The sequence below is a fragment of the Arachis hypogaea genome, chromosome 12 (assembly GCF_003086295.3).
Source record: "Arachis hypogaea cultivar Tifrunner chromosome 12, arahy.Tifrunner.gnm2.J5K5, whole genome shotgun sequence".
Lineage (NCBI taxonomy): Eukaryota > Viridiplantae > Streptophyta > Magnoliopsida > Fabales > Fabaceae > Arachis > Arachis hypogaea.
Window position 1 is genome coordinate 88,520,141 of NC_092047.1, and position 12,294 is coordinate 88,532,434.

At 33.9% G+C, this 12,294-nt stretch overlaps 1 protein-coding gene across 1 annotated transcript; it reads left to right on the forward strand.

Annotated features, from left to right (window-relative positions):
* Positions 1-1,234: 1,234 nt before the first annotated feature.
* On the forward strand, positions 1,235-3,680 carry LOC112727666 (cytochrome P450 93A3). The gene is made up of 2 exons (XM_025777520.2): positions 1,235-2,223; positions 2,912-3,680. The coding sequence occupies exons 1-2, from the start codon at positions 1,273-1,275 to the stop codon at positions 3,548-3,550; spliced, it is 1,590 nt and encodes a 529-aa protein (XP_025633305.1). The 5' UTR covers positions 1,235-1,272; the 3' UTR covers positions 3,551-3,680.
* The last annotated feature ends 8,614 nt before the right edge of the window (positions 3,681-12,294 follow it).

Sequence of the window (12,294 nt, forward strand, 5' to 3'; positions counted from 1 at the left end):
CTCATTGTGATTCATCATATATGATTAATTTCAATTAATTCTAATTAATTTAATATTTATTTATTTAATTTGCTCAACATCCTCAATTGGTTATTAATTATATTCTCATATCTCTTATATTTTACATAGATTAGCAATTTTTATTTTATTTCTTTCAAGAACATGCTAGAAAGTAATAAAAAAGGGAAGATAACTGATGAGGAAATTTTATATTTTTCTTATATATATTTTAACTTTTCTATATTATATTATCTGTTTAATTGTGTAGTCCAAAGAACACATCTTTTTAAGTTTTAGAATGAACATCAACATCTAATATTTCTCATTTTGAAAACTAAAAAAATTTACAATAATATCATACTTATCATATTTTATTCAATTTGAAATTTTTGGGATCATTTTGAGTGTTTACCCAAATTATTGTCTATATTTAAGATTATTTTTATTAAGTAACATCATATATTAACAAATTTTACTATCCAAATCTTTTGTTTTAAGTAATAAAAATGTTGCAATATCCATATTTAATTTTCCACAACATTTCATAACATCCAACGATTGTAACATCTAAAATTATCTAAAAATTTCGTTAAGTAACTAACACTCAACTAGTCAATTACCAGCCAATCTGTTATTAATTGGTAATTTTAATTTTTAAATTATTATTAATTAATAATTATTTAAAATTTATTTTTTTTAAAATATAAAATCAATAATTATTGATTATAGTTGTTTAAAATTAACTAGTTATGAGTTATTTATCTATATTTTTCCTAACTGAATTATATAGAATATGTAATATATTTATTAAAACAACAAAAATCAATTTTATTAACAAATTTTATAATAATAACATAATGACCACTATATATCTTATGTTTTTATGGTAATTATATATTTATTATTATTACTATATATTATAATGACAATTATATACTTTTTGTTATTAAAAATATTTTTAGCGGCAATTGTATAATTATTACTGAAATTTTTTAGCAACAAAATATAAAATAGTTAATGTTCAATCATTAATAAATATATTAACAATTTTTTTTATGCCACTGAAAATAAAATAAACGGGTACTAAAAGTGATTTTTTTACTAGGTATGTGTGTATTGAGTCTTCAGTAATGCTATTGGTGTTATTCATTTTCTTTGTTCAATAAGGTGACTATATAGCACTATATATAGGTATATACCTTAGCTTGAATGACTTATACATAACACACTTGACAAACCTAAATCTCACATTTTCTGCCAAGAATTCCAACCATGGAAGAATTCCAAGAGTACATTCAACTTTTTTTAATTTGGCTAATCTCCACAATTGTGATTCGAGCTATTCTCATAAGACACCACAACAATGGCGACCAACATCATCAAAATCCACCAAACCCACCAGCACTACCCATCATTGGACACCTTCACCTAATCTCTTCATTACAACATCAAACCTTGCACAATCTCTCAGCCCGCTATGGACCCATCTTTCAAATCTTTCTCGGCTCATTCCCTTGTGTAGTAGTTTCTGCGCCAGAAATCGCCAAAGAATTTCTCAAAACTCATGATTCTTCTTTCTCTGGCCGTTTCGTGAAGTCGAGCGCACAATATTACATGACTTATGGCTTAAAGGGGCTGGTACTCACCCCTTACGGAAGCTACTTCAAGTTCATGAAGAAGCTCTGCATGGCAGAGCTTCTTGGCAAAAGAACCCTAGACCAACTTCTTCCTTTAAGACGTGAAGAAACTCTGAGGTTCCTCAAACTCTTGCAGAAGAAAGGGGAAGCTGGAGAAGCTGTTGATGTTAGTGGTGAAATCATTACTCTCACTAATAGTGTCATTTCAAGAATGACAATGAGCGTAAGGTGTTGCGCAGAAGGAGGCGGCAGTTTAGTTGACAGTGAAGAAATAAGAAAGATGGTGAAAGACATTACCGAGGCTGCTAGAAAGTTTAATAATGTTTTAGATTTTATTTGGTTATTTAAGAATTGGGACTTGCATGGGATAAATAAGAGGGCTAAGGAGATTAAGGAGAGATTTGATTCAATGATGGAGAGAGTCATTAGGGAGCATGAATTGGCCAGGAAGAAAATGAAGAAAGAAGGAGTAGATGCAGGTGGGAGAGTGAAGGATCTACTTGATATTTTGCTGGACATACTTGAAGATAATAAGAAAATTGATGAGATACAATTAACTAAAGAGAATATCAAGGCTTTCATCTTGGTAAGAATATGACTCATCACACACGCATACACACATATTTATACGATAGAACCACTAACATTTTGAGTCATATTATTAGAAGTTCATCAACTATGAACAATCAACTAATAATTTAAGTAAGATAGGACACATATCTGTATATTCCATTCATTGTTGTAGCATATGTACGCCTTGAAATGTTGTCACGTGCTTGTCTTTGTCTAAACATTGTTCCTAGAAAAAATCACCAATATCAATTTTATTTAAAATAAATTAATTAAGATAGTCCAATTTGTTGAAAGAGATCCCAAGAAAAGGAAAGTTTCTCTAAAAATTTTCTATTTTAAAAATTTGAATTTGATATATCTTTTATTAAAGAACGATGGCATACACTACCCTAACTTTCAATCCTAATGGTTTGATTCATAGATATATTATTGTTATTAAACATGTAATATATACTATGTTATGTTAAAATTAAAATGGGAGTGAACACACAGTAATATCTCATTGACTTATTGGTCTTGATAAGTATTGGGACGTATAGCTCCTCGAAATGTTTATTTCTTACATTGTATTACACCAATCATTTAATATATAATCTAGAATATAAATGATCCACCTAACTAGGAGCTCTTAATTCTTCGAGTACACAATTATAAACATTTTAATATCATATTGATCATATCATCATATGTTACATATGCAGGACATATTCGTGGCAGGAACTGACACATCAGCTATAAACATCGAATGGGCTCTAGCAGAATTGATCAACAACCCGAATGTGATGGAAAAAGCAAGAAAAGAAATCGATTTGGTAACTGCAAACAATAGATTAGTACAAGAGTCAGATCTCGCTAATCTTCCTTATTTACAAGCCATAGTTAAAGAAACCCTAAGACTTCACCCTGTAATTCCACTTCTAGCAAGACAATCAACCTCTAAGACATCTGTTAATGTTTGTGGCTATGAAATTGTATCAAAGTCCATATTATTTATTAATTTATGGTCTATGGGTAGAAACCCCAAGATTTGGGAGAATCCACTTGAGTTTATGCCTGAGAGGTTCATTGATGAAGAAAGACAATTATTAGATTTGAGGGGTCAAAATTTTCAATTATTACCATTTGGGACTGGAAGAAGAGTGTGTCCTGGAGCTTCACTAGCACTTCTAACTGTACCCAGTACTCTTGCTGCTATGATTCAGTGCTCTGAATGGAAGGTTGATGGGAATTTTAGTATGGAAGAGCAACCTCATAGTGGCGTCACACTTGCTAGGGCTCATCCTTTAATTTGTGTTCCTGTGCCTCGCTTTCATCAATTGAGCTATCTTGGAGAAAATTAGTTATTTTCTATACATATACACACTAGTTTGAAAATAAAAACCATGTTGAATGGTGTAATAGATAGCACTCCTCATTTCAATGATATGGTTGGGTATTGATCTATATAAATAGAAATGATGAACATCTTGCTATTAGGTATTTACTTCAACTTTGTATGCTTTGATCTTATAACTAATAACATACAAGTAATATATTTGTCTTCACTTTTTTTCAATAGAAAATTTATCACATGTTTCCACACGCTTAAATAGCATGGTCTAAAGTGGCAAAATCCATAGTCATTAGCCACTGTTTTGGGCTTTAATCCATGCTTTTATAATGGCCACTTATTCTGATGTGGCCATCCAATTCTCTATGGTCATGCTTTTTGAAATTTATTGTGGTGCTATATTGTTGATGTTGCTTCTAAAAGCCAAAAGCCTAGCGTATAATGTGGACTTTCGACTATGATTATAAAGTAAGGAGGTTTTCTTATACATAAGGTCACACTTAAAAAAGTACACCTTATGAAAACGGACAACACTTTATAAATACTTTTTTTTGTTGCCACATTTAAAATAAAACTTATGGCAAAAAATATGAACAAAGCGTACCCTAACGAAAACGTGGTATTTGGGTTAATAGTGGCAATGTGTAGCATATCTCTCTCACCATTTTTGGATGAATCTTTATCTTGTTCATTTATTTTGCTTCAATTTTACCTTCTACTTTCTTGAATTGCTTCAAATTCTTTTGCTATTATTTTGGATGGAGATAGTATTAGTTGTAAGACTCAAAAAATTATTTAAAAAATATCCGATTTAGTTTAATTGGCTAAAGTTTGAGTTAGAAAATCTGATAACAAAATTTGAATTCCAAAAATTATTCGGGGTGAAAAAATATAATTATTTTTGAAAAAATGAATTTCTGTGTCAAAAATAATTATATACGGTTAAGTTAATCCGACGCCGCCAATAAAAAAAGTAAAAAGGAGAACGAATAAGAAATTATATATTAAAAAATTTTCTTAAATAGGTCAATAGATCAAAAGATAAAAATGTCCATCATCCACTTAATAAGCCATGTATGCTTTATTTCCTTTCTTTTACATTCAATTCTTTTCGATAGAGAAGAAAGGTTACGAAGCAGAGAAAAGAGAAGGGGACCTTAATACTATTCACACCCCCCACCTTTTTCAATTTCTTATTGTAACACCCTTTTTAATTCAATTTATGCGAAGGATCATAAGTCTATATTGTTGAGTTAAGAAATTAATTAACATAATTGATAATGACAAACATTAATTTTATTGGGCTAACTATTCAATTAGTTTTGATAATTTTCTTTAAAGTGATGCAGGCCAAAACTTAATGTTGCAGCAGCCCAAATAAAGGTAACGAAATCAGAAGCACTTATAATGTGCAACATCTACAAACAAAGTCCAAATAAAAAAATGACAAAGAAATTATATGGGCTGAATGGTAAGTGAATAAAATCCAAACTCAAGGTGTTTCTCTCAAGCTGGATCTCTCCAAGTGCTTGCCTCCAAAGCAACGTTTACTTTTTTCATTTCGGTCAGACTCAGAGAAGAGAGAGAACTTTGTTCCTAAGTCATTCACCAAAGAAGAAAGAAAGAGAAGGACTAAACAAAAAGGTTGAGGTCTAATCACCCACATCAAACCATATCAAGCTAAGTCAGAAGCTAAAGGTGATTCATTTCCTTTTGCATGCATCTTACTTTCTTCTCTCCTTCTCCAACTCTCTGCCACTCCAATTTGAGATAAATGGAGAAAGGGATTCTGATAAATACTACTGTGAATTAAAGGCCAAGACTGTTTCTTGGGGACAAAGTAGTAGCTCAAGCGTTCAAATTTGGATTTACCATTGAAAATATTTTTCTTTACTGTTCTGAGGCATTCGGTCAAGAAAAAGGGGTCTGTCTTAAATTTCCAATTTGGGGATTAATGGAAGAATGTGAAAAGGTAAGTTGGTAAAGCACACAGCTCGAGAAGTTGATCTGGAAGAGAGCATCTCAGTAACAGACAAGGAGATACAAAAGAAAAATTTTCATGCTTCTGAAAGCAAGGAGAGAGAACCAGGGTTTGAAGTTTTTGTTCTGTGAAGTTTTCTATGAAGAGTTCATCAACTTGGACAGTGCTCTCTATTCAAAGAAGTGTTCCGCCAGAATGAGAAACTCAATCAGAGTCAAGTGAATCCGGTTCAACTTATAGCAATAGAGGCTATTGAAGCATCAATCTCCTTCATGTTTTACAGATTGTAATTTCATTTTTCAATGTATATCTTTCTGTAATTTCTTGAGTGGTCAAAAGCTGAAAGAGAGAGTTTATGAAAAAGCCAAAGAGTGATAAAAGGCTGAGTGATACACTTGAGTAAAAAGCCTAGAGTATTTCAGATTTCTTTAGGTTGTTTATTATGTCTTGTATCCTGTACCTGAGAGGTACCCCTTTCTTAGTTGGGTTAGCACTAAGAGTGAAGAGTAGGTATTAGCATAGCCAAGTCAAGTTAGGTTAGAACTTTTAAAGGAAAGGATTGTGTCAATCCTGTGGAACTGGTGTATGTAATACTTTAACTATAGTGGAAATTCCACCACTGTTGTGGTGGAGACTGGATGTAGGTTGCATTACATAAGGCAACTGAACCAGGATACATGATGGTGTCAGCTTTTCTCTTCTCTTCTCTGTTCTGTTTTCTGATATTCACGAGACAAAAAAAAATTGTCTCATAAATTTTTCGCTGCTGAGTTCAAACAAATTCAGACTGAAAGTTTGTATTTAAAGGTTATTTCATTAAAGTAAAAGAAGGCCATAGATTCAACCCCCTTTCTGTAAGCCTTCTACAACCTTCAATTGGTATCTAGAGCCAAGGTCTCAAGAATTAAGCTTCACCGTTTGGAGCAAAGGTCCAATGGCGAACAACTTGGGTACAACCATAGTTGCCTATACTCTAACTGAAGGCCAGTCAAACAACAGGCCTCCATTCTTCAACGGGACGAACTATGCTTACTGGAAAGAGAGGATGCAGATCTTCATCCAATCCATTGACTACAACATATGGAAGATTGTTGTAAGCGGCCCCAAAATTCAAACAAAAACAAGCGTTGATGGAGTGGTGACTCCAAAAGAAGAAACTGAATGGAATGACGACGACAAGAAGAAAGTGGAGCTGAATGCTAAAGCCATCAACCTTCTTCACTGTGCTATCAACTTTGAAGAGTACCGAAAGGTGTCTAGATGCAAGACAGCCAAAGAAATATGGGAGAAACTCCAGGTTACACACGAAGGCACTAAACAGGTCAAAGAAACGAGGATCGATATGCTGCGAAAGAATATGAGATGTTTAACATGAAGGATAGAGAAAGTATTGATGAAGTGTTTGAGAGATTCTAAATCATAATCAACAACCTTGATGCTATGGGTACAACCTACTCAGAACAAACCCTAGTGAGAAAACTCCTTAGAAGCCTCACAAAGGAATGGGAAACAATAGCCACTGTCCTAGTCGAGAGTAATAATCTAATTCCCATAACGTATGATGAGCTGAGAGGAAAATTCATTGCCTATGAAGCCACACACACAAACCCGGACTCAAAGAAAAAGGGAATTGCCCTTAAGTCAAAAATAGAATCAAAAGAGAGTCAGTCTAGTGATGGTTTTTCAGATGATGAACTTGTATTTTTTGCTAGGAGACTCAGAAGGATAATGAAGAACAAAGGCAAGTACAAAGGGTCAAGCTCAAAAGAGTACAAGAAGGACATGAGCAAGGTGACTTGTCACCACTGTAAGGAAGCTGGACATTTCAAGTACAACTGTCCGAAACTCAAGAAGGAAGACAAAGGGAAGAAAGAAAAGAAGAGGGGCTCATGGCATCTTGGGAGGATCTTGAGAATGATTCGGATGAGGAAGAAGACTCCGAAAGTGAAGATAAAATCTACTTCATGGCTAGTGATGATCAACTTGATGAGGTAAATTACTATGACTTGTCCATAGATGATTTACATGTTATAATTGATGATCTCACACTAAATTCTGCAAAACTGCTGAAAAAATACACTAAATGTAAATCTGAAAAAGAAATGTTGAAAGCTGAAAATGATTTTTTGAAAGAAAAAGTGAAAGAAACCGAATGTGCTTTGAATATTATTGAAGAAAACAGATTTCTAAAATCTGAACTTGAAAAACTAAAAAGAAAGCACATTGTGGACCCTTCTCAAGAGCTTATTGCTGAAAATGAAAGATTATATGAAATGATTAAAAGACTGAATGGTGATTTGGCAAAATTTGCTCAAAGTTCTAGCAACTTGGACAAATTACTTGCAAATCAAAGACCATTGTTTGAAAAATCTGGTTTGGGATATGCGACAAAGGATGATGCAGTTTTTGATAAGTCCTCCACAAAATTCATAGCCTCTTCTTCAAAAATAAAACCTACTATCAGCAAATATGGTTTGGGATTTATTCCTACCTATGAAGAAGAATTTGAAAACTCTTTGAGGAAACTGAATCAACTTCAAAAACTGAACCTGTATCAAACAAATCGGGTCTGGGCTATATTTCAACCAATGAGGTTATTTTCAAAACCCATATTTTAACAACATAACATCTCCTTCAAAAGGCCAAATGCGTTCGAAAATTCTGGTTTGAATGCTTTTGCAAAAAGGAATAATCACAACAAAAGGCATGTTGTTAAAAGAAATATACCTCTTCCAAAAACTAGAAAATCTCAGTCCTTTAATCATTTTTAGCATCATAAATCCTTTCAATTTCATCAACAAGCATCAGAAAATCATTGTTTTAATTGTAAGAAATTTGGTCACTCATACTCCCAATGATTCATTGAAAAAAGAATAGTAGGAAACCAAATTTACAATGTTGTCTGTGATTTCAATGCACTTGGGCAACCAAGGTGGATTAACTTCAAAGGATCCAAATTAATTTGGATACCTAAGGTTACTTGAAGTTTTAATGCAAATTTGCCTAGCATCCAAGAATAAAAGGGATATGTGGTACTTGGACAGTCGATGCTCAAGGCACATGACTGGAAGGTCAACCTTCTTCATTAAACTCAACAAGTATGATGGAGGTTTTGTGACCTTTGGAGATGATGGAAAAGGTAAAATTGTGGCTGTTGGAAAAGTAGGTAATAATCACTCTACTTTCATTGATGATGTCTTTTTGGTAAATGTCTTGAGGCATAATCTTTTGAGTATAAGTCAATTGTATGATTTGGGTTATTTGGTGACTTTCGAAAGATTGGAATGCTGTGTTGTGAATGAAAAGTCAAATGAAGTACTATTTATTGCTAAGCATTGTAATAATGTGTATGGACTTACTCTTGATGAGCTAAAAGATCAAAATGTAGCTTGTTTTTATTCTAAGGAATCTGAAAAGTGGCTATGGCACAGGAGATTGGGCCATACAAGCATGTTTCAAATAAACAAGCTTGTCAAGAAAGGTTTAGTAAGAGGTTTACCTTTGATTAAATTTGACAAGGACATCACTTGTGAGGCTTGTCAAATGGAAAAACAAACTAAGAATTTATTTAAATCAAAGGAAGACATCTCTACTAAAAGACCAATTGAATTGCTACATATTGATTTATTTGGTTCAACAAGAACTCAAAGCTTAGGTGATAAACACTATGGGTTAGTAATTGTGGATGCCTACTCTAGGTTTAGTCCAGTTTTATTTCTTGAACACAAAAATGAAGCATTTTTGGCATTTGAAATTTTTAGCAAGAAAGTTCAAAATAAAAAGAATTTAAAGATCACCTCAATAAGAAGTGATCATGAAATTGAATTTGAAAACCATTTATTTGAATCCTTTTGTGAGAAATTTGGAATATCTCACAACTTCTCGTATCCTAGAACACTACAACAAAATGGTGTTGTGGAAAGAAGAAACAGAAGCATCCAAGAAATGACAAGAGCTATGCTCTGTGAGAGTAATGTTCCAAAATTCCTTTGGGCTGAAGCGGTTAACACAGCTTGCCACATTTTGAATAGAACCATCATAAGGAAATTTCTAAGAAAACACCTTATGAACTTTGGAAAGGTCACCCACCAAACTTGAATTACTTACATATCTTTGGATGCTGAAAATCCAACACGAGACAACTCTGTTTTGTCTCATGAATCTGGAGGAAATCATGAAACCACCAGTTCTTTGAGACCTTTAGTGACTGAATCTGCCTCCAAGTCCACTAGACCTAGGGAATGGAGATTCTTAAAGAATTATCCACAAGAGTTTGTTATTGGGGATGTCTCTCAAGGTATCAAAACTTGTTCCTCCATTAGAAAAGCAAATAAAAAAATAAACATTGCTTTTCTCTCTCATATGGAGCCTCAAAACGTCAAAGAAGCCGTTGATGACCCTTTTTGGGTGAAGGCAATAGAGGATGAGCTTCATGAGTTTGAAAAGAATCAACTTTGGACACTTGTTCCAAAGCCAAATGGAAAGAAAGTGACCGGCACCAAGTGGATATTTCGGAACAAGCTAGGAGAGGATGGTAGCATTGCAAGAAACAAAGCAAGGCTAGTGGCACAAAGATGTGACCAAGAGGAAGGAATAGATTTTGATGAATCCTTTGCCCCTGTTACCCGAATGGAAGCCATAAGACTTCTTCTAGCTTATGCTGCTTATTGTGGTTTCAAATTGTATCAAATGGATGTGAAATGTGCATTCTTGAATGGTGTGATAGATAGAGAAATGTATGTGACACAACCACCTGATTTTGAAAATAAGGAATTTTCTAACCATGTCTTCAAACTATCAAAAGCTCTATATGGATTAAGGCAAACTCCTAGAGCTTGGTATGAGAGACTTAGTTCTTTTCTTTTGAAAAATGGTTTTCAAAGAGGCACCACAGACACTACTCTATTTATCAAGAATTCTAATGATTCTTTCATTCTAGTCCAAATTTATGTTGATGACATTATTTTTGGATCAGCCAATGAATCCCTTTGTACTGAATTTGAAAAACTCATGACAAGTAAATTTGACATGAGCATGATGGGTGAACTTAATTTTTTTCTTGGACTTCAAATTAAGCAAACTGAAAATGGTATTCTTATCTATCAAGAGAAGTATGCCAAGGAACTAATTAAGAAATTTGGTATGGAAAATACCAAACCCATGGGAACTCCTATGCACCCTAACTCAAAACTAGAAAAGGGAGAAACTGAGAAAGATGTTGATGAGACTAGGTATAGAGGAATGATTGGATCTCTAATGTACCTAACTTCCTCTAGATCTGACATTGTACAAAGTGTTGGAATATGTTATAGATTCCAATCAAAATCAAAAGAATCACATCTTTCTGCAGTTAAAAGGATCAATAGATATGTTCATGGCACATCAAATTTTGGTTTATGCTATCCTAAAATTAATGATTTTTCTGCAGTTGGTTATTGTGATGCAGATTTTGCTGGAGACAGAGTGGATAGAAGGAGCACATCAGGCATATGTTGTTTCCTTAGAAAGTCTCTAAATGTTTGGTCAAGTAAGAAGTAGTCCACTATGGCTTTATCCACTGCAGAGGCTGAGTATATAGCTGCTTCTTGTTGTTCTCAGCTTATGTGGTTAAAAACATAGCTTGCTGATTATAAATTAAATACTGAAAATATTTCCTTGTTGCGTGACAAGTGCCATTAATATTTCAAAGAATATAGTTTTGCACTCTAGAACTAAACATATTGAAGTGAGATTTCACTCAATAAGAGAACATGTTCAAAAAGGGGATATTAGCATTCAATTTGTTAAATCAGAAGACCAATTAGCAGATATTTTTACCAAACCACTACCTGAAGACAGATTCTGCATGCTTAGGACTAATCTAGGAATTCTAAGTCATGATTCATTGTTTGAAAATTGTTAATGTATTTGTTGAGGTTTTTGTCTCATAGGTTAGTATGAGACAATTCTGGACAAATGAAGAATCATCTCACTGAACCGTTTTGGACAGATGTGCACGTGCTGAATTATCTGGGCCAACCTTAAAGTTCAGATTCTGGGTGGTCCAACATATTTCCTTAAAATAAACCACCTCTGGGCCCAAATGAATGTTACATCACCCATGTGTTTTATTCACTTTTATTTTGTTCTTTTTTGTCCTTTAGCCAAAAGTTTTCAAACTTAAAATTAATCTCTATTTTATTTTTTAAATAAAATCAAATCACTTTTCTTTATGTTGTCAAGTCATTTCAGTGTCGAGTCATAGTGATGCAGTTACATGGGTACAAGAAACCTCCTTTATGGCAGTTACTAAACCTCTCTCTTCATAAAGCCTTCCACTAACCCTTCGGTTTCATCCCCCACTACCATTAGTGCTACACTTCATTCAAAAATCAGGGTTAAACCTAATGAGAAAGAAAACTATTCTTCAAAAACCTCCTCGTGAAAAGCCTCTCAAGCTTCCAACAAAATTAAAAGCTTCCCTTTCAACCCGTTCACGAGACCAGACGTTCACTCCCTCACCTTCTCCTCCTAACTCTCCTCCTCGCACGAACCTTATGGCGCGGACCAAGACTACACCTAGATACCCTTCATCTGCCAAGCCGACGCCACCACCAAAGGAGCCTCCTTCGAAACCAAGCACATCGAAACCCAGTACCTCAAAAGGAAAACGCCCTGCTGAAGCCGAACCAGTCTCTGAGCCAACTCAACCTAAGCCAAGGTCTGTTCCAACTCGTCCTCAGAGAGGTAAACCTCGTATCCCTCTTAAATCTGTTAGGGAACCAGACATTGAT

Bases quoted from the DNA above. Each gene is read 5' to 3' on its own strand.
- LOC112727666 (XM_025777520.2), top strand. From the start codon at position 1,273: ATGGAAGAATTCCAAGAGTACATTCAACTTTTTTTAATTTGGCTAATC. The intron at 2,224-2,911 runs GTAAGAATATGA...TTACATATGCAG, and splicing joins ATATCAAGGCTTTCATCTTG to GACATATTCGTGGCAGGAAC.